Source organism: Anthonomus grandis, chromosome 5 (assembly GCF_022605725.1).
Source record: "Anthonomus grandis grandis chromosome 5, icAntGran1.3, whole genome shotgun sequence".
In the NCBI taxonomy this organism is placed as follows: domain Eukaryota; kingdom Metazoa; phylum Arthropoda; class Insecta; order Coleoptera; family Curculionidae; genus Anthonomus; species Anthonomus grandis.
This window is the reverse complement of record NC_065550.1, coordinates 27,561,088-27,588,618: the sequence shown is the minus strand read 5'-3', so window position 1 is coordinate 27,588,618 and position 27,531 is coordinate 27,561,088. Positions and strand designations below refer to the sequence as shown.

General features: G+C 30.8%; 1 protein-coding gene across 2 annotated transcripts in view; it reads right to left on the bottom strand.

Annotated features, from left to right (window-relative positions):
* LOC126735877 (uncharacterized) overlaps positions 1-27,531 on the bottom strand; it is a 137,293-nt gene that overhangs the window by 9,566 nt on the left and 100,196 nt on the right. Inside the window, exons 1-6 of one of the 2 annotated variants that reach the window (XM_050439970.1) lie at positions 26,100-26,303; positions 22,282-22,577; positions 21,969-22,222; positions 8,584-8,800; positions 7,991-8,192; positions 2,358-2,963 (exon numbers count right to left, since the gene is read on the bottom strand). In XM_050439970.1, the coding sequence (XP_050295927.1) occupies positions 2,358-2,963; positions 7,991-8,192; positions 8,584-8,800; positions 21,969-22,222; positions 22,282-22,577; positions 26,100-26,114 (1,590 nt within the window). In that variant the 5' untranslated portion in view covers positions 26,115-26,303. Of the gene's footprint in view, positions 1-2,357; positions 2,964-7,990; positions 8,193-8,583; positions 8,801-21,968; positions 22,223-22,281; positions 22,578-26,099; positions 26,304-27,531 lie in introns of those variants that run through there. The other variant, XM_050439971.1, reaches the window with a different exon arrangement.

Below are 27,531 nucleotides of genomic sequence, written 5' to 3'. Positions count from 1 at the left end.
ATTCCTAAATAATTAAAATCACTATTATGATAAATATTATAGGAATATAGTTGTGAAGCGTTAAAAGAACTCTCGAATCTTTGAAATTACTGCAAGGATAAATATGCTATTATTTTCCAAGTAAATCAAAAGAAAAAAAAATTGCTGATACTAGTTTTGGATCAATAACCTTTTAAAATCATAGTCGGGATAAAAAAAAATTATCGCATTTAATGGATTAGAGGCAAAACATTTAGTTACATAAATGAGGCAGTATTTTTAAAAGGAAAATCTTTTAAATCACTGCCAGGATTAATATTTTATGACCCTATTGGTTAACAAATATTTTCATTATTTAAAATAAATCTCACTGTTTAATTTTACAAGTGGAATTTTCTAATCACTAAGAAATTAAATAATTTCGAACCAATTACCTTTGTTAAATCAACTTAAGATTAGAATTTTAGAACTGAAAAATAAAATTGTTTCATAGCAAGTCTTGAATTATTTTAAATTAAAATCACTATTGAGATAAATTTATTGACGGAAAAAAATTCTAAATAATTAAAATTACTGTGGTGATAAATATTAAAAAAAAAAATATGACTAGGCGCAGATTGTGACGTTCAACTGAAAAATAATTATTTTTTACAGGTTTTAGATGACTCTAAATTTAAATTACTGTTGTGGTAAATATTATTATAATAAAAAGAAAAAAAATCTTACTGGCAATAGAATATTTATTTAAAATAGTCTATAACCTTTAAAATTATTACAAAAAAAATCAAATATATCTTTTTGATATTTACCAGTTTTTTTACTTTTTAATTTCCTGAAATAAAATTAATTTATTATAATGTTTTTTATATGTTTCCAGAATTAAAATTACTAGAAGAAATAAAAAGAAGAAAAAATAAATAATTAAAATTACTGTGGTGATAAATATAAAAAAAAAATTATGACTAGGTGCAGATCGAACGTCAAACTGAAAAATAATAATTTTTTATAGGTTTTAGATGGCTCTAAATTTAAATCACTGTTGTGGTAAATATTATTATAATAAAAAGAAAAAAAATCTTACTGGCAACAGAATATTTATTTAAAATAGTGTATAATCTATAAAATTATTACAAAAAAATTCAAATATATCTTTTTGATATTTACCAGTTTTTTTACTTTTTAATTTCCTGAAGTAAAATTAATTTATTATAATTTTTTTTATATGTTTCCAGAAAACCTCGTATTAGATTAGATTTTGTCCATTACACTGAATTTTGAAAAAAAAGTAAAATTTTCTAGGTATTTTTCCAAAGAACCATTCTTCTTTTACATCCTTTATATTATTTTCAAGGTTGAATATATTATAATCTTCGAATTGCTCTTCTGACTATTCTTTCCTTTATCAGATATAAGAAATATTACCTACATACCTGATATGAAATACTTCTATAACATGTTTATTAGATTCATAGAAGTAAATGCAATTGGTGTATTACTACCGAAAATGAATTTATTCAGCTAGAATTTTATAATACTTTATTTTTAGGAGGCTCTTAGCATATAATTATAATTATTTATAGGCATATTATAGTCCTATTTTATGGTTTCAAATTTCTTTTATTAAAATATATTTTTCGTTAACTTCGATTTTCTAAAATTTTTCTTTTTAAATTTTTATGAGAACTATACTTTTTTCTTGGGTTTTCTATGAGAAATAGATACAAAAATATAAATTTGCCAATTACCTAAATATATGTATTTCTTTGTTATTCTTTAAGGAAGCATAAATTGCAAAAATTAAACATAAATAAATTTCCGTATATTTCTGAAAAATTTCGTGTTTTGAATGACAGGTTTTAAAAAAATCCGTTCACATTTTAATGAATTACATACCAATGACATATTTCTAGCCATTTATTACATGTATAGAACCAAATCCATTGCTGTTGCATATTCCTATCTCACAGACCAACCATGTGACTCAAATAAGCTGCTACGATAGTGTAATTGGTCATATGACTATGATATGCCAGAAAGGATTTTCTAATATTTTTTTTATAAAAAGTTCTAAGAATGTTGATCAATATATATCTAATAATTAATAATGTACTATTATCTTTTTAATTCGTTTTTTTTTTAATATTTTTTTTCATGATTTTTAAATTTTTCTTTTAAATTTGCTCTTGTATTTACTATACTTATGAATTTTTTTATGCGCCCTGTAGATTGACCATTCCGATATTGTTTTAATTTTTACTAAACCTTTTATTCAAAAACTTGCAAATTTTAAATTCTGCGAGAATCATTCATGAAACCATACTTTCTTAGCAAAGCACTTTTTAACAAAAAATCAAATTTTCAAGAAAACTAAAACTCACCTGTAAATTATTGAGCGACTTATACCGAATATTAAAAATCGGCGAGCCACTCTTTGAGATCGGACTAGGAGGAGCTTCCTTCATCGGAGAAGCGCTCTTCTGCCTCAACAGTCTACTCCGTTGCGAATGTCCATTCTTTACGTACAATTTCGGTAAACCAGGTGGAGTTTTCTGATGTACCTGGTGCACCTTCACCACCTCCTTCTCCCTCACAGTCGAGGAAGTCTTCCGGTTCCGTTTTTCCGCTTGTTGCTTCTTCGTCGGTATAGTTTCAATGGGAGGTGGCTCGGGTTTTGTGAGATCTGATACTGGATGACTCGGAGTAGAACTATGTGACGTAAGTGACGGTGATGGATCACTAAATGGTGACCGTATGCTCTTCGGTAACGGAGCGAATCCTCGAACGTAGTCGTATATTTGATCGATTTCGTCGTAGTCTTTACTGTAGACCGGAAGCCTGTTTTCTTCTTTACGGTGATGGGAGTGTTTCGTTCGATGGTTTGCCGAGTCTGAGGAGGCGCTACGTCGTAGAACGAAACCGTTTTTAAGTTCCGGCGGTTGGGTGGGTGATTGCTTTTTGGAGTCGCCTAATTTACCATCCAGAACCTGAAAAAAAAGGTTAAAATTAGAAAATCACTCTTTTGTACAAAATAAACTTGTAAAATAAAATAAATCTTTTTGTATCATTTTTCTTGAAACAATTGCAATGTTCCTTGCATCTTCATGAGAGATTAACTCATATTGTCTTTTGTCCTTTCTCTATCTCTTTCTGATCTCAATCTTAACTTTGTCACTTCTCTCACTTTCAAAGTCTTACTCAAGACTTGTGATTACATGTTTTCCTAATAAATACTTCTCATAAGAAGTTCACTATGTCCTATTAAGTTATGCATGGCACCGCTCAAACATCTCAAAACGAACTCGTGTTAGTAATAAAAGAAGAAAAATATTTATACTTTAATGATTTCAAGAATAGCAAAGTTTTTAAAATCAGTTATTTGGATAATATTGGCATCTATTAAAAAATTCCTGTATTTCAAATCGAAAAAACGTGAGATTAAAAGTTTTCTCATATAAACGAGTTGAAATTATTTGAAAATTTGCATACCTTATCATGTGACGAAATGTCCAAATCCTTAAAATAATATAACGAATATTCGTTTTAACGAAATATTCTTTACAAATAATATCTCTTCCATTAAAGAAAATTAAATTAAAACAACATCTGGTCTACAAAACAAACAAAAAAAAGACAAAAAGAACAAGAAGAAGCTAAGAACTCAAAAGCAAAAGCACTTGCAAAAGTTTTGAGGGTTGAAACGTTTGAATCTAATTTGTCAAAACCAGTTCAACAGGACACAGTAGAATCTTGTTTTAATATAAATCGTCCAGAAGAAAATCGTTAAAACAAACTGCAATGTCACTATAGTGAAGAAATAGTCCATACTTGCAGTTGAGTCGTAGGTTAAGGTAAAATAAAAATCCTGCAGTCTCCCTCCACTTATTTATTAAATATTTAGTGATTTAAAATTCCCTACATGTTTCGGACCCAGTGTTGTCCATCATCAAGGGGTAAAAGGTTTAAAATTGGTATTAGATATACGCAGCAGGGTTTGATTCCATATAAAAAAACCCTCTATTTATTATTATTGTTTTTTTTTGTGTTTGTCAACCACAGAATGTAAATAAACAAAATTTTAAAAAATCAAATTTAAAAAAACAATAATAATAAATAGAGGGTTTTTTTGATATGGAATCAAACCCTGCTGCGTATAATATCTAATACCAATTTTAAACCTTTAACCCCCTGAAGATGGACACCACTGTGTCCGAAACATGTAGAGAATTTTAAATCACGAAATGTTTAATAAATAAGTGGAGGGAGACTGCAGGATTTTTATTTTACCTTAGCTGTCAATATATTTATTGGATCACCTTAGATCAAAGAAAATAATATACGACAATTGTCACTATGTCAAAATTTCAATTAAAATAATTATTGAAATCAATAACAAAATTAGTAATGAAAATTACCCTAAAATAAAGGATTGGTCACCAGTTTTTAAAAAATACTTGAAAAGAATAATGTCAAATGGAAAAACCTATTTACGAACATGGCCTGTCTAATGAAAAGCTGCATGTAAGGTATATTGTTTTTGCTGCAACCTAACGATCTCAATCCAATTTGGAAAAAGAAGGATTTAACGACTGGAGACATTTATCAATGCATCTGAAAATGCACTAAATATAATCAGATCACCAGCACGCTATACAAAGTTGGATAGAAGCATTAATACGATTAAAAAACTTTAGCGGTATAGACAAACAGTCGCAAAAAAATAAAAGTTGAGAAAATACATTAGGCTCCTATTCTCGAACGTCTGTTGTAGCGTTTTTCTCGTTCGTTAGGTGTGCATTAAAGCAATTCAAAATAGTCAACTAAATTATTTACACACCTTCATTACAAAACACAATCATTTAATACTACTCGAAATATTAATTTCTATCGTATTTATTTACAACGATTTATATCTGATTTAAATCTCGCGCCAATAGTCCATACTTTACTTTATTGAACTGACTTCCGTTGGCGATGCGGCTTCTTATATACTCGGCAGAACGCTGTTCCGGAAAATTCTCGCTAACTTTCGAGACGTCGTGCGGTATGCTATTCCGAAATCAGCTGGTATTTCGGTTTTTACCGTTACACTATTGTGTTCTTTCTTACCGGCAATAATGTATTGTTTAGAGGAAGCTCTGGATGTGAAACGCTTTATATTCCAAATAATGGACATTTATTGGGTCTAGTTCAACTACTTGGTAAATTTGACCCTGTTATATCAAAGCATCTGCGCAGCTTTGACAATAACGTGACTCATGTCTGTTATTTTAGTAACCGAATTTAAAACGGGTTTATTGAATTACTTGGGAATGAGGACGTTTTATGTATGGTTAAAAAATTCAAATATTTTTCATTGGATGACATACCCCTTGTAAGCCACGTAGAACAATTATATTTGACATTGCGCTTTGTTAATGCAAAAAATGTTCAATGTTTCGTACCTTACAAGCCGGTTAGAGAAGTTGGACTCACTAGTCTTTTTCTTAATGACATTGTAGAAGACTTCGGTTTGGATATGAATGATTGTCCCAGTCAGAGGTCAGAGATATGACAATAGATCTAATGTGGTAGGAAGACACAAAGGTGTGTAAAAATTAATCAATGCCATGAGCATTTTTCAAACAATGTGGCTGTCATATCTTAAACTTGATTACAGCAGATGCAAACAAAACATAGGTAAAATCGGTTTCTTTATTTGGATTCCTCCAAAGTATATTGGTTCTATTCTCAGGATCAACAAAACAGTGGGTAGTTATATCCAAACATATCGAAGGATTATCGGTAAGAAAGGTTTGAGAAACTCGTTAAAAAATGTAGTATTAAGTTTAGCTGCAGTTTGCTACAGGTAAAGTTCGGTTTCGGAAGCAAATGGCGCCCTTGTAACATCAGAAGACTTATCTTTAAGTCAGATCATCCAGTCAAGTTCAAGTAAATTGTTACAATTATAACCTGGTATGATATTCTTCTTCACGTCAATAGTGTGATGCAATAATACTGTATGCAATATAAAAATATGCACTTTCCTAACGCCTCCTATCCGCTATTCCACTGAATCTAGGTCTGGAAGCAACAGACTTACGTATGTCACTCAGTACCCGGATCTGTGTTCAACTGATAAGAAGAAGGCAAATGGAGACCGAACTGTCGCAATCATTTTCGGAGACCAAGTAGCAACAACCGCTTTAGGATAGTTTAACACTAATTCAAAAACTCTACAAAAATGCTGAATGGATCTCCTGGTATAAGCTAAAAAGCAAAACAGGTCAGAGATAATCCTACCACAGAATATGAAGAATAAGAAGGTAATCCAACTTGCAATGAAAAAGGCCAGCAACAGGCCCAGAACCAGTATGCTGTGTCAGCGATAAAACCTGCAAAAGGGATATCATACACTGATTGCAACATGAGCATAAGAACTACTAGGAACAACTGCCAAAGCTTGACCTCTCCAAACAGCTTTTGACCAGCCCTTACTGAGGAAGTGTAAAAACATACTGGAGCACTCTAGGCAACAATTGCAAAAGGTAGCAGGGAAAGGTAACAGAGGCCATGTACCTTGCAGAAAACACCTATATAGACTCGGGAAAGTAGATATACCGCTATGTAGAGGTTGTGAGGAAGACAAAGACACCACTCTTCACATTTCATGATTCTGCAAAGCGTTCAAGCAGAAACTTTTACCAGAGAACTACACCATTGGGCAAAATACTGGACTTCATAGAAGAACATGCGGAAGTAAACCTGTGATGTATAATAGGACTGCAACAGAGCAGACCGCAGGGAACCAACTGGTACCACCCATCGGGGAAATTTTAGTGTGTAGCCAAGTACCGGAGGTTCATACTACCGCGGGTTCAAGAGTTATCATAAAAAAGTTCTTTGCTAAAAAAAAATCTTTCTAATTACTGAAGAACTAGAAATTATCTATCTGCCTGAGTAACAGTTAATTCCCAAGCTAGAGTTGAACCAATATTAAGGATTGTAAGAGCCCGCAGAAAGAAAAAAATGTTTAAGAATGAAGATCAAGATCAAGAACACCATCAGATCTACAAACTCTTTTTATAGTAAATGTGTTCTAGCCAATGAAGATACAAGACATAATGCGTTAGATAGTTGATTTGTTTAACTATCAAAATTTAATGTTAGATGGTCATTTCTTTATAATCTAAAATTAATTCTTCAAAAGCGCGAATTGAACAGAGCGTTTGCGGATTTGCAAATGTGTTTTACAGATGGTGAAAAATTAGTCTTAATGGATATTGGATTAGTTGAGGAACCAGTTAGTTAAAAACCGCTATTAAAGAAAAAAAGCCAATAAAAGGTCTTCAGTTTATAAATCAAAGTAATTGGCAAGACATGGTTCTAAATATATGGACAGCACTTCGTATTTTACTAACTAGTTCTGTAACTGTCGGTAATGGGTTACTAATATCAACTACGTCCCAAAAGAGATTGTCAAATTTAAAAACTTTGTTCATTGAAAATAATATTATATAGGTAAAAATTGCAATAAGTGTGCTTTACTTAACTAGTTTTCATGATAGTTTTAATATTTTTTTCTTTAAATAATATCGAGTTTTTACTCACAGCCATAACTGATTACTTGATAATGTATAATGATTCTATTTAATTCTCAAACGCGACTTTAGTGTGTTAACCGATCAATATACATCGGTTTAAACAGATAGAGAATAGTTGTTCTTAGTGAGATTTTTTCAAATAATTTCAAGGGCCGGTTCTGAATTTACCTATGCTATAAACGCAGATTCGTTTCACTAATAATTATTCTTATATAAATAGTAGAATTAGTTCAGCATTAAACCAGTTATTCCCGAAATCCCATCGCAATTAAACCGAAAAGCTTTTAGCTCCAGCATAACACCGTAAAACGTATTATTTATGGCACCGAGAGTTATCGCTTTGGCAAACACCCAATTTCCAGAACACGGATCGAAGTTCGGAAATATTAAATTATAGCAGTTTTTTTTTCGGTAATAAAAAAATGGTTTACCTGTATTCTATCTGCCACTTCAGCCACCAACTTCATACACTTATCCACTAATCGATTAAATTCATTCATACTTCTTAATTGCTCCTCGTTTTTAGTCCTTAATAATTTTAAAGGTGCAGCCAAGGGTAAGGCTGTTACACTATGCGAATCCTTTTGTAAGGGAAGAGCGAAGACATGGTCTTCTTCGTAAATTGATAATAACCTAAAAAGAGAAAGAACATGTATTACTTTTATAGTTTAGAAAAAGATAAATATGTGTTAAGGGTAGAGTTGGATGGAAAATGTTTATTTTTAAAGGTCATATCAAAAAATAAAAAAAGATGGGACACAATGTACTAATTTTTTATTAAAGAAGTCCATTTTGGAAGTGGAGTAAATAATTAATAAGGAAGATTCTCTTTTAGTAAGAAGTTTTCTCCTCAAAATAAAATGCCAACCTGTCATCAAAACGAAATGTTAGAGATAAGTGTGAATCCAATGATTATGAGAAATCTCATTGAAAGGCGCTACTCTTGAATCAAGATTGGTATTTTATTTTGTGAAAAAAAAGACTTCCTTTAAAAAAAGTATATTTCTTATTACAATGTACTCACCTAAGTTCTGGCACAAAATGACTGGGACTCTTAAGACCTCTGGGGGCAGTGCCGTGCACTAATCGTACAGTCAACGGCAGCCGTTTACTAAGAAGATTCCGGGCCGTATGGACGCCACTGATGTTGTCCTCACGCGCAAGCGCGGAAAACTTTCCGCGCTGCTCGAGACCTAACAAAATGGTGTCGCCGCGCGTGTCCACGCATTTTAGGTAGCGTCCTGGAAAGAAGAAAATAATAATAATAATAATAACAATAAATAAGAGGTTTAATAGTTACCCAAAAAAAATTACAAATATACAAGTCAAAGTAAATAAATACAGTTACACAACTAGAAGGCCAGTTAATCAGACTTCTTCAACAAATGAGGACTCCCGGGGCTCTATTGTGTTAAATTTAATTATTAAGGCACAGTTTTACATTATTCTCTTGATAAAATGACCTTTTTGGGAACCAGATAAGTCAGGTCTACCCTTATAAGTATATGAAGTTTGTAGTAGATTGAAGCGAATATGTCTGTACTAAGCTTAATGATAACTAAAAACTATTGCTTACCAATGCTACCCCATTTATTAATAATCTAAAAGGAAATAATGGAGATCTTACCAGTACATCCAGCTTTATTAATATAATTGAAGAAATGTAGTGACAACACAGCCTAACCTTTAAAGACAAAAATTTAACGGTACCCCACATAGAAAAGAAAACTTCAGCACCTCTCATAGAACCTGCTCTCTACCGCGAAAAAAGACGAAAAAGAAAAAAAGATGAAGAAAAACAAGAACAAGGAGAAGAGAAAGTAGAAGTAGCAGTTAAGAAAGTGCAGTAAACAGAAATCAGTACTAATCTATTTTGAAGAACATATTTTGCAAATACCACCCCATACTATAAGTCTTAAAAAAAGTGACAAAGGATAATCCGCTGATTCAATAAGAGTCAAAGAAAAAGCTCTTTAAGGCGCTTATTTTTAAAGAGAATATACCTTAAGAATAGTAAGCAGAAAAAGAATAAGAGTGAAAAAAAATGGTAGAAGAAGTACAATATGAGTGAGAAAACTGCAATTGCTGAGCACCCAATGTTCCTCACCTTTCTGCCTATACTTCTACATCACTGAAAGAATCAACACGCAAGAAATATTAGATGCGTCTACCTTTTCTAAATATTCTCCAGAAACTATAAATGGGTGGTATTTAATAAATTCTTGAAAACAACTCTTTAACAATTGACTCTTAAAGCATATCACTCCTTTAGGATTTTGAAGCTCTGCTTGGACAAAGTGAAGAACGCAAAAGGGGACTGAAGATGATGAGTTGTAGAAAAGGATATAATGCTGTGTAAGTTCACTATAGCTCTAAATTTGAAGAACGAATAAGAAAGACTAGTAAGTAGTAGTCTCATTGGTAATTAATAACATTGGTAGTCTTTAAGTTATATGGTCTTTATATTATCTACCCAAACTCAGTGCAATAGAAAGTAGAGCGAACGAGAACTTCCTACTAGAGCCAATAATGGTCTTGTTAATTTTAAAGCATAAGGCCCATTTTCTTAGCTTATTATTTACCTAGACATGAAGAAAAACCTACGTACGCTCTCTAAAAGATTAAATATTAGCAAATAAGCCTACACTACTGAAAGAAATCTGGAAGAAGATTTCTTTAGAAAGTAGAAGAAAAAAAAGACGAAGAATAAGAAAGTAGGAAAACAAGAAGAACAATAAGTAAAATTAGTATTGATAAAACTGAAGCAACTAAAAGAGAAGTTTTTAGCAAAGTGATTACTAATCCATCTTGAGAGACTTGCCAATACCACTTCATTCTATAAAAGAAATCAATATTATATAAATTCTATAAAGTCTCCTGGACAATCCGCTGATTCAATAGGAAAACGTTGTTTAGAAAGCTTAGTTAAGACAATCGATGTAGAAGTAAAAGAAGAGTAATACACCTTAAAACGGTGAGCAGAAGAAGAAAAAGAGTAAAAGAAAATTGCAGAAGAAGTAAAATATTAGTAAGAAAAGTGGAGTAAAATAATACCTCTCACTGTTCTGCCTATACTTCTACAATACTAAAAGATATAATTAACAGGCTTGAAATATTTCGTGTTTCGGCTTTCTTAACATATTCTCCCGAAACTATAAATGGATGAACATTTCATTTATAACCAATCTGAAAAGAACCATCCTGATAAGTGTATAAGGCTATAGAAGATCTCCACTAGCCAACTAGCATTAAAGTAATGTATTGTTAATGTAGCTTAATTATTAACTATAAAAGCAATGAAGTAGTGATGAGTTGATTGGAAAAAGCTCTTAAGCTCTTAAGAAACCTTATCTTCGGCAGCAAGTGAAAAACAACGTTGGAGTGCTGACCTCCAAGCAATATGACACACATATACATCAATGCTGATGATACTAGCTAACGAAGAACAACTATACTCGAAACTTCTCGAATTTTATGTTCTTAAGTTATAACATCTTTGCTGCATCTATTAATTGCTAAAATCTGAAGCAAGATTTTCTTATTCAATACTTCTAAACTTACTTTTAAAGCATGTCGAGTACTTGGGATTTTAAGGTTATAATGCTATGGAAGTTCTATAAATTTGTTGGGAATACAGCCTGACTATTAACTAGAAAAGCTTAAAGTTATTGTTTCCATAAAAAAGAAGACTCGAGTCGCTGTTAAACTAAATATAAAGAGTCTTTTGATGATTTTGAACCAGCTGACTAAAATTTTCGTAATGGAGATTAGAAGACTAATGTTTAAGGAAAAAATACTTGAGGGAGGAAGGTGTAGAAGAAGAAGGTGAAGAATAATAAGAAATAGTCATTTATTTCACCACTAAGGCCCTATGACATCTGGTCTTTATATCAACTATCCAAAGTCCCTTTAGTTCAAAGCAGAGGGAATGTTCTTTTCTTAATGAAACTAAGAATAACGATTTCAACTTTTAAAGCATATCGCTGTATTATATCTGCCGGAGCATGAGTATACGCACGCTCTTCAAGAGACAAATTATTGACAAACAAGCCTACAATACTGGAAAAAATCCCAAGGGATGAGCACATGCCTTAGAGATAAAGAAGAAGACAGCGAAGAAGGTAAAGAAGACGAAAAAGAATACAGACAATAAGAAGAGGAGAACAAGAAGAAAAAGAAGAAGAGTAATAGTAGTATTCGTGAAATTGAAGCAACCAAAAGAGGAGTTTTCAGCAAAGTGCATATCAATCTATCTTGAAGAATCTTCCCTCATCCTATAAGTCTTGAAAAAGTCACATATGGACGCAAGAACAATCCGCTGATTTAATAAGATTCAAAGAAAAAACTCTTTAAGAAGCTTATTTTAGGCAGTCCACATTAAAAGAAAAAGAATGTATATTAAAAAAGAGTTAGCAAAAGAAGAAAAAGATCAAGAGAAAATTGTAGAAGAAGTAAATAATGAGTAAGGAAACTAGAAAAACCAATGTTTCTAGCCGTTTTGCCTATACTTCTACAACACTAAAAGAATCAGCAAACCAGATTATTGTTCGCAACTTTTAGGGCATATCGCTCCATTAGCTTCTATTAGCCTAGCTTAGTATTTATCTGGATAGAAAGAGAAGTCTATGCACATTCTCAAAGAAATAAACTATTAACAAACAAGCCCACACTACAAAAAAACCAAAAGGATGTGCCCAGCCTTTAGGTAAAGGTAAATCTGACCATCAATCTCAAAAAAAAAAGTAAGGTTACCAATAATAATAGACAATAATAATAAAACATCCTCTAAGATCACCATTTAAAGCCTTCTAGAAGCTTTAGATCAACTGACTTAATGTAGAAAAATCCCTCAATTAGAAGACAAGCTGAGAGGCAAGAAGAAGTAGGCGACAAGGAAGAGAAACCTCAGAATAAGCTCACACAATAAAATTCCAACAAACCTCAAGTAACAAAAACGATTCAACTTAATTAAAGTAATTTAAATCGCTAATTATCTCCCACTTATGCCGCTACCTATTTCGTAACGAAATTATAAGAGAGCCCAGCTGCAGCGAGCGGATCAAAGATCATTACCAATAAGATTAATTATGTTAAATATGGACATTATCAAACTACAACAATAATATGTAGATCACGAGTATAACACGACCGTGTGCCCATGCATGGCTTCGGAGAACAGTACCAATCTGTTATACTGCCCTAGATTTAAGACAGTTTGTGCAGGAAACTCGAGAAACCGATTGAATGAACGTTTAAATGTGTGATTATTCAATAATAAAAATATGTTTAGAGAGCTACTAAAGAGATTTTATTATAAATTATGCATAACTTTAGTGGGTATAATGTATACTTGTTCTTTTTTAGTTAAAAACGCTTATAAATCTATTTAAATTGTCGCTTTAATCTTAAGGAGAGCTTGATGATGATCTCGTCTAGGTTCACATTGTAGACATTATAATTATCTATCTTACTGAATAAGTTTCAATTATGAAGAATTTTGTATAGTCTAATAACTGTGTAGGTGTCGAACTAGGCCTGATGCTCCGATAGGAGCGAAACACGTTTAGTGTATAAAATTATATATATTTAATGAGACCGTGACTTGGAGTTTTTATCTTTATTTTGTCCTATCTAGACTCTAATATAACCTCAAATTAGTCACTAAAATAACCTCAATAAAAAAATAACTAAAAACATTCTTCCAGGCGGCTGAACCTGGTGCTCTATGTAGTCTTTTTCAGCCAGTAGAACACACTAAACTGCCTGGAAGAAGTCATCCACTCCTATCTAAACCTCACTAGTATAACCTTAATAGTAAAGAAATAAAAACCATTTTCTAGGCGCTTGAACCTAATGCTCTATGTACTCTTTGTTAGCTAGTAGAAAGCACTCAAGTGCCTGGAAGAAGTCATCCACTTCCGACATCACTAAGATAACGTAAGTATCAAAGACACAAAATACCACCAGCTTAAAGAAACATAAGGTTCTCAATAACTAACCTCTGGAAATATTGAGGCAATATCGCTTTAATTTAAGGAGAATTCTTTTAGTCCCATAAAATTCCTCCAAAAATCAATACTGTTTTATGGGGCAGAAATTTGGACCTTAAAAGCAGCAACCATTAATTAATCGTCTTGAAGCATTTGAAATGAAGCCTCATAGACCTAGACTCTGCGTTCCATGGGAGACAAATGACACAAACACGTTAATATAATTTGCAATAATTTTCTTATTTTTTCCACGAGAAAAGCCATTATGTTCTATATTAATAGGTAGCGCAGTCAGCAAGACCTTCCATAAGAACTTTGGTTCCTACCTGTGTTGATTATTTACGATTTTTCACAGAAAACCTGCCTGTCATTAATATTTGGTGCAATCATATTCTTTGCTCATAAAAAAGTCACTTTATCTTGTACATTTTGGCGGCGCAGTTGGTAGGATCATCCATAGGAACTTTGGCGCCCAACTGTGTGAAAAATCAGAGTCTTTTTTTAAGCAGGTTCTTGTAAGTGCTCTTCTATTTATTTATATGTCTTCTATTTTATTTAGGAGAGCGATAAGTCGACTTTAAAAATGCCTAAAGCACTTTTAACTTGCTAAGAAAAATTTTTTTCTCTTAATTTTCCCTAAACTTTCAAACACATACTTCTTTATCCTCAATCATCCCTATATTTTAAATCAAAACTTAACACTCACGTTAAGGATATTTTTTTTCTAATTTCACGCAATGACTTATTGAGCAATATTTTCTTCTCATTTTGTCTGTAAGATTCTGAAATCCAGTATTGTATCTTTTCTTTATCAGTATAAGCTTGACCTATTGTAATAATATCTTTAATTTAGGATTCAGAAGTTTCATATTTTCTTAGCGGGAGTCATTTTTTAGGCAGTTTCTGTGATTTTGTCACGATCTTCCAGACAGAACAACTTTATCGTTTATTTCTTTTAGACAGTTTTATTACACTTTTTTTTAACCTGGTTTTATTTGCAAATCTCTAAAATTTTCAGATAATTCAAAAACAATTTGGGATTTAGAACTTAGAGTAAATCCAGAACTTCCACTTTGGATTATGGAAGTTTGATCCAAATGATCACAAGGAATTGTATCAGGTAGTATAGTTTGATGCTATTTATATCCTTTTCTATTCTGTTTAAGAAGCTTATATTTTCTTTTCGTTATTTATTATGTGACTAAATTTGCAATTTTTTTTCTTTTTATGGTTTGTGTCTTATTAAATAATACTTGTTTATTTTTTTCCAAAACTTTCCGTAGTTAAAAATCTAAACTGTCCAAGGCTTTTCCCAGACCTAATACTCCCTATAGAATCCACTAGAAATTTATTAATGAATTACTGGTATAACGATAATTGTTCGAATATTAGAGTAATATAAAAATTTAATTAATCTCTAAAACAACGATTTTTTTTTATGTAAAAAAATTATAGTTTAATGAAAAATTGCTCGGAAAATTTCGCACTTTTTTCAGTTTTTGTCACATAACTATGAAACAGAGAGTTTTTTAAAAACTACTATTATATACAAAATTAAAAATGATAAAAATTGCAACATTTTGAAAAAAATACTATTATTTTAGCACCAATTATTCAGAAGTTAGAGCAATTTAAAAACTAATTAAATTCTGACAAAAAGGATAATTTTCATCAAAAAAAATATAATTAGAACAAAAATTGTTTGGCGAATTTCGCACTTTTTTAGTTTTTGCCTCATTTCTTTGAAGCAATGCATTTTTTTAGAATATATACAAAATGAAAAACAATAAAATTTAGAAAATATAAAAAAAGAGAAAAAAAATCAAAACTTAACACTCGAGTCAAGGATATTTTTTTTAAATTTTACGCTATGACTTATTGAGAAATATTTTCTTCTCATTTTGTCTGTAACATCCTTACTAAAAATAATAATAATAATAATAATAATAATAATAATAATAATAATAATAATAATAATAATAATAATAATAATAATAATAATAATAATAATAATAAAAATAATAATAATAATAATAATAATCTTTATTTAGTATAAATAGCTACATACAAAAACAACAAATTTCCCCAAAAACTAATGAAATTCTCACAAAAAGGAAAATTTTCATGAAAAAAATATAATTAAAACAAAAATTCCTTGGAGAATTTCGAACTTTTTTTAGTTTTTGCCTCATTACTTAGAACCAGTGCACTTTTTCAAAAATACTGTAATATACAAAATTTGAAAAAAATAAAATTTGGAATAATAAACTTAAAAAAAGAGAAAAAAAAACACAGTACAAAAAAAGAAAGAATATTTACATATATTACATATTTATACAATATAAAAAAGCATAAGTGTATAATTTTATTAATAATGATCTTATAATTTAATAACGATTAAGATAGTAGTGCGAAAATATATATTATTTTTTGTAATAATAATAATAATTCAGTATGTAAGATAATTATGATTATGTATGAATAAAAAATTGGTTTACTGCATATAAGGCTCTCTCAAATAAGTATGATTTTACTATCTCGCTTCTGTATAGTAGTTTAAGATTTCGTTAATAATAACAGCAGAATTATGGTATTTTTTATGGAACTGGATAAGCTAATTTAGATAAAAAAAGCCATGAAACATTTTTTTACAAATATATTTCTATTAAAACACAATTTTATGATAATTCTTTTAGTAGTAAAACTTTTTAGTCTTTAGTAGACAACCTTTCAATTTTTTTACAAATTACTTTTTTTTCGGATTTTCGTTCAAATTTGCAATTTTTCCTTTACACCAACTTTAACTGAAAAAAAATTGAAAGACATTATTGATTTGAAAAACTGTGAAAATCTTACTATGTTTCTTTATCTAAATTTTTATATGAAAAATTTCGACATAAGTTTAGTCAGAGTAATAATTAATTTTAATTGAAAATGTGTCCCACTTCTTCAAACACATTAAACCGTCATTAACATAACACATAAAACGTCTCCGCTAGGGTAGTTAAATATCACCATTCGTCCCTCAAAATTCTTAAGATAAAGCCTTCGAAAAATAATTACGTAAATAAAATTGAGGTCGACCATATAAAACCAACGTAAAATAACCAATTACAATGGGTTTTATTATCCATTAAACGAGAACACCCTATTCGGATAACGCGAGATGGTTTTTAAAAAAGAAATACGTCTGGGGCGTTGATTTTTAGTACCTACAACCCATTAAGCTTGTATTTCTCTTAAAATAATTTAGTTTTTCTTTTAACCTTGAGAGCTTAAAAGTAAAACGCATCTTGCTCTTAATTAAGCTTGAAAAAAAAACTGTGTCTATGTGAATGTACAGTGCTACTGCAGAATATGCAACACATATACGCTCGGCATAGATAATAATTGTCTTGGAACCGTAATGCCAAGGATAATATGTAGAGAAAGTGGTTTTAATGCCATATGTTGTTATATTGTATTAAGAGTGCGATTGTAGACAAACGATGCATATTATATACACTGCTGGTAACGATTGTCAACCGGTTATTTTATATAGGGTGGACGTGCCCGTTAGACATATGAGGAATATTAATGTCGTTCTTAGAATGTTGTTACTCAAAATGGAGTTATATTCCGCTAACGTTCTGGGTATATTCTAGGAAGCGAAACAAGTGAATGGCATGAGTTGGTCTTTTTATCCTGGCTAACTGGTCTTTTCTATTTCTCATTTCACATTTCTCTCTCTCCATTTTTTAAAAGGAAAGGAGACAATGAAGAAAAAAGTTTGCAAAATATTTTTGTACAAAGTCTTTTATTCCCGTAAAATAACTGTTTAATTTAGTTTAATTTTTTGTATGAAAATTATATTGTTTCAGCAATTTTTGGTCGAATTGCCAACTGAAAAGTTTAAATTCTGATATTTTTTTAAAAAAATCTAGTGTACTTTTTCAATTTTAAGGAAAGGGTAATATAGTAGGTATAAATTCAAGAAAAATTTTAAAAAATATTTCAAAAAAAGTCGGTTTTATAACTTAACGTTTAACTCGAATACGTAAAAACTTAAGCATGCATACAAAACTACAACTCTATAATATTATTGCTCTCCCATACTTACAATTCAGTTCGACTTTGTTATTTAATCTACCTCAGTATAAAATAAACCAAATGGAGAAAATACAAAACACAGCTATGAGACAAATTTTAAAATGTAGTTTGTAAACGCCAATTAAATGTATGTTGAATGTTCTGAATATGTTGTCTGTGAAGCAAAGGGTTTTATTTAATGTGTATCTGTTTGTTTTTAAACTTAAACATAATTTGTTACCTAACTATTTGTGTGATGGATTGAAGGTATTTAGTGATATCCATAGTTATCATACGAGAAATCGTACAGATTTTATTATATTGGAACGGTGCAATTCGACCCAAATGCAAAACTCGGTTTTATATAAGGGATTATCTGAATTTAACAAATTACCTGTGATAATAAAAAAAAGTGATAATCTAAACCAGTTTAAAAGGCTCCTAAAAAAATTTCTTTTAGATAACTGTAATTTGTATTAATAATGTTTTTGTTAAATTAGGTACTGTAGGTTTATTCTTGTTTCTTTTTGTTTATGTCCTGTACATAGATTACACTTTTTATTTAATTTTCACATATTTACAAATGTAATTTACAAAAAGTTTTTTTTTCTATTTCTACTATTGGTATAAGATTAATAAGGCAAACTTGTACTTATATGTAGCTTTTTTATGCTAAATAAATGCTTTATTATTATTATTATTATTAAAAATTTCCTTTTTTGAAAGATAAATAATTTTTTTTCTTTTTTATATAACTTTTATTTAGAACATATTTTTTTTATATTTCTTTTCTGGAAATAAATAAATTGCAGTTTTCAAGAACATTTATGCGAAAATTCTTCGTCTTTTTTAAGTTTGAAGTAAATAATTTAAAAAAATACAGTATTTCTTTTGAGGTCTCGAATAAAAAATGGAAATAAAGACTTTATGTACCTTATATATTTGATTTCTTGTTTACCATGCTTATTAAGAATAAATGTTAAAAAAAATTTTCAACTTTTAAAATTCCTACTTTCCAGGTAGTTTTCTTCACTTTTCTATGACAAATCGAAATTTTTTTAAATATTTTCTACCACTGTATGAAAATTAGAAACAAATTTTTCCTTTTTATTTCACACAACTCCTAATTTTTTCAAAATATTTGGCAACTTTTCATTGAAAATTAAAAAAACTCCAAAATGTTCCAAAAAAAGCATTAAATGAAAAATACATTAAAAGTCAGGTGAACCAAGACATTTAAAAAAATCTATAGCAGCACCCTAATCTCTAACTATTTTTTTCATTTTTGGATTTTTTTATTTTGTATTTGAACCAAGGGCAGACATTAAAGAAACAAAACTTCTTGAATATTGCAAGAAAATTATCTCTTTTGACTCATAGGTTTTTCAGAGTTTTTCCACACAATTTTTATTAAAAATGCGATTTTTTTTTCAAATTTTTCTAAAAGAATATAATATAAATAAGCCTCAGAGCCCTTTAATTATTTAGTAAAAAAACTACTTTTTTTTAAGTGGATGCGTTAAAATCAACTAGATTTTTAAGAATTAAAATTAAAATTATAAAAAAGATTGCCTAAATATTTTGTAATTACTTGAATTTGATCAATTATTTTTCTGAATTTCCATTAAGTTCTTATGAAAAATATAGTTTTTGATTTATTCCAGGCTTTCCTATAAAAAAAATAAAAATAGAGACATAAACATTTCAATTTGAGTAATCACTGATAAAAAAATTTCAGTTCTTATGGAAATTGAATAATTTACATTCCTACTTTGTTTTGAAATTAAAAAAAAATTGATTTACTTTAGAAAATATTACTATTTTTTTAGAATTTGCATTATACAGACTACAGTATATTTTCTTTCCTTTCCTGTCGGGCAAATAGAAGCTTTTTCAACATTTAGTTTTACGACAATGTAAATTAAAACCACATTTTGCCTTTCTGATATATCCTGCAACTTTTGACACAACTAAATTTCATTAATATATTTTTTATTTTTATATTCGACATCAGGCATTTTCAGAAAAAAATATGATATTTTTAAAAATTGCATATCTCCTAATCCAAGAATTCGGTAATTTCTCATTGAAAATTAAAGAAAAATGCAAAATATTCCAAAAAACCATGAAATGATAAATTCGTTAATAATAAGGTGATCCAAAACATTTCACGAAGTTTGCAGCCAGTTTTGGCCAGAAATTTAAAAAATCATATAACAATAATTACACCTTTTAATACAAAAACCTTCCTGTATATTGCAGGAAACTGATCTCTTCTCAATTACAGGTTTTACAGTATTTGTTCACATAAGTTTTGTCAAAAGTATAATTTTTTATATATTTTTAAAAGAAACTTAAATAAAATTATATTAAAAAAAATTGGATCCCTTTAGTTTTTAATCAGAAAAACTGCTTTTTTTTAGACGCCTGAATTTTAATTAAAGAGATTTTTATGAAAATAATACGAACTATTTGTATTTTATTTAAATTAATCCATTGTTTTTGTTTTTGGCCAAACATCTATATGCGGTATTCTTGCTCACGTAAGTGTGCTATACAAAAATTAATAGTATTAAATTTTTGTACAGGGTATTACAATTTATTTTAATTTTAGTTCTAGGTCTAATTAAATAATATGTCAAATTGTTATTTCAATTTTTGTCTTTTGTATATAGCTATTAGGCTAATAAAAAATGATTATTATAATTTTTGTATTTATTTCAGGCTTTCCTTTAAAAAATAAAAATATAGACATTTTATCACATAAAAATGTTAAAAAATTTTCTTCTAAAAAAACTTTGATAATGAATATACAAACACATCCTTATATTAATATTTTCTTGTTGACTTTCCTATCGAGGAAATGAAGGATTTTTTAACTTTGTTTACTCATACGACAATGTAAAAAAATCAATTCATCAATTAGGTCAAAAATTTAAAGCTTGGTTATTTATAAATCTAATTTTTTTTAAAAACATGCGGTCATAGTAATTTTTCTTGGTTTTTCTATTGAAAATTATATAAAAATATTTTTTTTTCTTGATTTTTGTTTCAAATTTTTTATTTGAAACCTTAAAAAAAACAATTTTTTTCTTGCGGGAGAAACGCTTTTGTTTAAATTCCAGACTTTTCAGGATTTTCCCGGATAATTTTTATTATTTTTTTCTCTATTATATATGTTTTTGAAAATAATTTTAATATATAAGTAAATATTGAAAAAAGCTATGCAATATCTAATTATTACACACAACCTTCACAATTCAAGAATCTTTTTTTTAGAATAGCTTAATTCTCTAATCAGTGTAAAAATAAATATTATCGCACTTGTTTTGGAATGAGTACCAGTAGCGCCACCTAACAGCCATGCTTTAAATTATGAATTAAGGTCACTGGGCTTAAAGGAGTAAACTCGTTACATGCTTTAAAACAATATTATCTATTGAGTTAAGGTAAAAGATTTTTTTAAATTTTGCCCTTATTTCTAAAAAAAGATTTATGATGCAAACTATGAGAAAATAATTTTAATATATTATGAGTAAAAATTGAAAAAATAGCCATGTCTAAAGAAAATTTCCTGTTCTGATTTTTTAACATTTCCTCCTACTGTAGAAAAAGAAAGATTATATTCTAATATAAAATTCAATTCAAAAAGAAATTAAAATCACGTTTATTATCCAGGGCATATTATAGCCTTGACGATTTTTTTAATGATACCTTTTAACCTGTGCTCTGACATCATTTTAATTTTGTTTTGTTTCCTATTAAATAATTTAATTTAGTTCTTCTTAATTCTGTTTTATTGACAGCTTTACTTATTTTTTAATCAAATTTATCAAAAAGATGCTTTTTTTCTTTTCAATCTATTTTGTTATGATTACTTTTGGAAATGTGTGTAAATTTTATGGTAAGATGTGTTAGATGTTATGTTTATTTGAAATTTGAAGTGAATTTGAAATTTTTTAGTTTTCAGGATGCTTGTACAGAAGATTTTGTTGTCTTACGTAATATAGCACATTTTCTTTCTTTCTTTCTAATAGCTAAAATATTTATTCCAAAAAAGCCTGGATTTTAAAATATCGTTAAATTGTTAGTATTTTTTTAAATTTTCTATGCATTAAATATATAAAGAAAAGGAGAATAAATTAGATGTACAAACTTCATTTCAGTAGAAGTGCCTGTGGCGCCATCTAGAAGCCATGATTTAAAACATGAATAAGGTCACTAGATTTAAAAGAGTAAGCTCATGCTATGATTTAAAACATTAATAGCCATCGAATTCAAATCTATCAAATAGGTAGACTTAAAAATACGCCGTAAAAAGGAAAAAAAAGGTATTGTTAACATTGCTTACCTTTGGACCCTGGTAAGACAGCCTCACCAGTAGGGACTAGTATTTCACCGGCGGGGATGGTGCGCGCCCCCTCGGGGCTCACCTGACCGTCCGCCTCAGTCTTCGCCTGCACCCCACGGATCGTTTCGCGCACCAGACAACCCTCTTCAGGTTTACGTCGCGCCAACTCCGCCACACTCTCGATACAACGCACGGCTCGCCCTTCTTCGCTTAGCAACTCGAAGTAGCCGGAGTATGTTTCAGGTATCACTAGCCTAAAAAAATAACTTTTTTAGTAATTTCTTCAATTAATTTTAAGCTGAATTTAACTTACCTGGGTCCAACACACACCAAACGTCTTCCCTCCTTGATTTTCACCGCTTGCGCGACGATTTTCTGTCTTTTTCCGACCGAGACGAGTAGCGCGGTCGATTGCAGACTCGGACTCGGTAGGGTGGGTACGCCCAAACCTCCGTACTGGCCCTTTATGATTTTCACGACGGCCGGCAGGTGGTGCTTCGCCACGAACTCGCGCAGGTAGCTGCCTTCGTCGGTCCAACGCGCAGCAGCCACCGTAATTTGTGCGTCGGTCGCCGCCATTGCGTTTGCATTACTTCTTTGTGATGAGATCTGAAACAAGAATATTGTTATCATTTTATTTTTATTACAACATCTAAGATAATATATATTCCTATTTATCTACATTATTTCCATGTAAAAGGTTCATAAATAGAAATAGATTCAAACACTAGAAGAACACTTTACTGGATCGAACATCAAGGAACAAGTTATAGTGTAATAGAAGAGAAGAAATGACTGACTTTAAAATAGTAACCAAACTTATTGAATGAGCTATAATAAGAGTGTCAGGATCATCATATAACTGAACTAAGCACCCCAATGTGCACAAAGTTGGTGTGGGTTACAGGAAGAACCAGCTCTTCCACAGGCAGGTGTAAACGTTTTGAAGAAAAAGGTGAGATAGTTATGCTAACTAGTTGAAAGCAACTTCTCTTGTCATTTAACCTTTGAACCTTCTTATTTCTCTCCTCTAATAAGAAGATCAAGCGTTTTGACCTTCAAACAACCTTGAGAACCTGGTCAAATAGTTCAGAAAGATTAATTGAAAACACAACAAAAGAAGAAAGTGATGCGGAACCGTAAGTGTACTATGTCTGCCATTTCGATTATGCGTTCTTTAGTAATAGTCTATCAAAAACTTATTTAGAAATGTTAGTGTATAAACGATATAAGAAAGTAGAGAAGAATTATTTATAAAGTTAAGGTATTTTAACACATCAAATCACAAACATTCTGAGACACGTAACCAAGCATTCTTAAATTAAAAATTAAATGGCAGCAGATATTTTGCACATGACACGTAAATGATATTGCATCTTCTGATTCAAACGAGGAAAGAATACTATCAAACAATATTGAATTGAAGATAAAACAAAAGCTTCAATAATTTGTTTTCTAGTTTTGAAATTTAGAATTGCTATTTCTGCATAAGAATACTGACATGATCTCTGAGCTGCAGAAAGTCATCCAAAGTCAAACCGAGCATTTTTACATTATCAGAAAATGGAATCAATCTATCGCTCAATGATGAAACTTTTACTGGAAAATAGTATCATTTTAATTTTATTGGGTTTAATAACTAAGTTAGTGCTTTTGAGTAGTTCAAGATTAAATTCAGTTTATTATTCAAATTGCTCTCAATCAAATCATCGTCATGACCAAACTAATGAATAACTTAGTAGGTTTGACGTGTGAAAAAGAAATAAGGATTGATCCTTGTGGTATTTCGGAAACTAGACGTTTTGAATGAGAAAAGTTGACATTAATGCGTACTCTCCCTGTACGATTCCATAGGTATGTATGTCTTAAAAAAATATAAAATCATATCATTGCATCCATAGTTTTTCAATTTGAGTCGTGGTCTATCACAACAAATGCCTTAGGGTAGTCACGGAGTACCATATCCTATCCAAATTATCCATGGTATCCTTTTTTCCCTTATTCTTATTTCTGAAATGAATGCTGCTGCTTAACAAAACCTCTAAGGTCCAAACTTCTAGGATCCAAACCAACCAACCAGTTCAGTCCGAAATTGTGAGCTTAGAAGTAATTTTTTTTTGTAAAGGACATTACTCTTACGATCATGTAATCTTCAAGATTACATGATCGTAAAATAAAAAAGTGGTTATATCTTCTTAATAATTAAAGAACAACTTATCCCTCCTTTATATTTCAGAAAGATGCTGGTCCGGAACACAGTTAAAGTGTCTGTTCTCTACCACAGCTTCTATACTGGAAACAAAAAGCCTGCAATAGCTCTATGCTATAATGTATCAAATGGAAACGAGGCATTTATATATCAATGATATGGTTCTGGTCTTTATAGAGTATGGATCTAATTGCAGCTTTTACGACGTTGATAAAAGATGTTGAGGCTAGAAGACGTGTTAATGGTCAAGCAGTCTATGCACAGCTGCTTCAGCGTTAACAAAAGCCTTTAAGAAGTCCAATGAAGAAAAACAGTGAAAAAGAGGGTCTTAGGACAATATCCATATTTATGTTTAAAATAAAAATTGAAGGTATTGATTATTTAATGTTATTTGTTGAAGCAAGAACATAAGAAAGATTTGATAAGGTAAACAATCAAGATAAATAGGTGAAGAGCAGAGGATGAGTTGTGGATGTAGCAAGGTATACTGATGGAACATGAAAGTTACTACTCCCATAAAGGCTTTGCATTTGATCCACTGCTATTTTATAAAGTGTTTCTTGTTTATTGAGGTATCAAAGGAGTTAAGAGGAAGAATAAATAGGAAGGATAATATAAGTCGTACATTAAAAGAGTATTAAATAGGAGGCAAGAGAGAACCAAAGGTGAGAAATAGGAGAGCGAAAAGAGTGGGAATTTTGTAAGTAATTGGGAATGATGAGAGAAAGCGAGTACTTATAAGAGAAAACGTCGAGCGAAAACATCAAAGAGGTTCAATAAATTTGGATGAGGAAGATTTCAAAGAAGGCATAGATGATGGGGCTGCATATCTGGATGCAAATAATGTTGTTAGAGAAGAAGAGATATAGGATAAAAGGGAAAATGAACTTGGTTCTAAATTAAAAGCTTTCATTAAATTCACTTAAAACTCAAATAACCCGGTCCATAAATTGTTTTTGAAACTGAAATTCGAACTCATGTCACCATCATACTGTTAATTCCAGTCAATTGAATATTCCATATGATCTTAAATGTAGCTTTCAAAAATTAGAGGGATTCTATAGATTCTCTAAGAAATAAACCAAGCAGAGACATATGCCGAATCAATGAAACCATTGTTACAAGGATTAAGAATAAGACTATTAATCATATAACCAAACCCATTGATAAATTTATCTTAATAGCACCCTTTCCATCTTGTCTAGGTGTTTCCCAAGTTACCTATTTTAAAGAAGGGTTCAAGGATTGATCCAGCAATTATAAGCACATCTCGTTAATTTCCACTCTTTTAAAGATCTTTAAGCACATATTGAAAAATCAACTATAAAGGTCTATTCACCACTTATGAATATTGATTCCGAGCCAATAGATCAACGACCCTCACCTTCGTGGATGTGTTGGAGTACCTGGTTGGTGCCTTTAAGAACGAGCATAATGCTGCTGCAGTGTTTTGTAATGTGTCGAAGGCATTCGATTGTGTTTCCTATCAGATCCTGGTGCATAAACTAGGAGCTACCTCGTACGCCGCAGACCGCAGACAGTATATAAGAATGAAACATCAGATACTGTTGGATGAAGATTTTAAAGAAGCATTCTTGGATGTAAATATTGTTGTCAGAGAAGAGAAAGTAGGAACAAGGATACAAGATACAAGATACTTGTGACATCGACAAACGCATACTCATAATTGACATCTATAAGAAGTTCTTCGAAAAAACAGTCATAAAATGAACGACTTGCCATAAATTAATCATAAAACATATTTGTAGATCAAACGAGAAAACCTCTAGTCATATAATGAGAGCAAATAATATTGATAATAAGCCATTTCTCTTATATAAGCCCATAATAAAACGCAACCACAGAACTAATAATAATAAAACGAAATTCAAGAAACAAGATCAAGTTTACTATCGGCTTACCAGTTTACGTAACATGTGGTATGTGTGTGCATTTTAAGCCGACATCCGATGTTGTTGATGATGATGATGATGATGATGATGAGGAGCCGCGATCCGCGAACTTGAAACGGTGGGAGGAGTGTATAATATGATGGGTTTAGAAAGTACTCGACCGATTATCAGTACCCGGGTATAATACGCGCGCGAACCGGAGGAGTCAAGGCCATATATTTTCACCGTGGTACTCTCGAACGGACGGCGGACGGACCTTGCCTAGGTCCATTACTCGCGCTGCTGACCAGAAGTATGACCAGCTCAAGGTCGTTACATCTCTCCGATGCGGCGTTGTTGCGTTTTATGCCGATGATATTCCCGAAGAAACCGCATCACGGGTTTGCCCTCGGGGACTTTTTGTACTCTCGCAGTGTTGTCACGCACTTGAGCATTTCATACTCATAGGAAATTCTTCTGTTAAATGATAGAAATAAGGTCAATTGGTTGTAGAGATATTCAAACAGGAAAAATCAATATTTCTTCTATTTCCAGAAGTATAGTTCCATTATCAAAATGATCCCGTTAAATGACTGGTGGCTACATGGCAAATCTGTGAGTAGATGTGATGTCGTTTGGCTCCAGTTAATTTTGTTTACCTAAATTAGAATGAAATGAAATTTATACAACGATGGCAGCCAGAAGCCTCAAAGACCTCAATACATGTGGTGAACTAATCTCCAACGAATTCAACACATTATTTCACAAAAAGAAACATAAAGGTTCGGGAATAATTATTACAGAACTGCTTACGTCGGAAAGTCTAGTTTTGTTTAAAAAATCGTCGTCGTGGTCATATTACGGAAATATTTTCGTTGAAGATGACAACATTTTTCATCATCTACCACTCCCATAATCCTTTTACAACTCTTTAGACCCTTCTAATCTGACTGGGATAGCTGCTCAATGCTCCTTTTCTGGAATAAATAGATGAATAAAGCCCCTATCAATTAAGGACAACGCAATTGCGAAATATCAATAAGTTCTGAATTATCCCAATAAATCATGGATGGATAAACCACCCTGAAACTTTGTAGTAACCACTGCTACAATATAACCATAATAAACTATAAATAATAAATCTGGTTTGTGGTTGCGACCACAAAAGCTTGTTACAGAACAAGGATCGGCTATAATAATAATAATAATCGAAAATGGGTATAGGGAAAAAATTACATATTTTCTCGTAACACATAATAGTCTAGACGTAAGACATTCAAAGTTGCGTATGTCGTTAAGTTTCGCGAAGACGTGCAGATATGTGTGGAACAGATGTTGCGTGCTTTCGATAAGATAATTGGATAATCTAATTATTTTATCGCCTGTGCGTACCCGTATCTGGTAGTAATTTAAGAGAAAAAATTGGATTTTATTAAGTTTAATTAAAAGCTCAGTGCTGGTT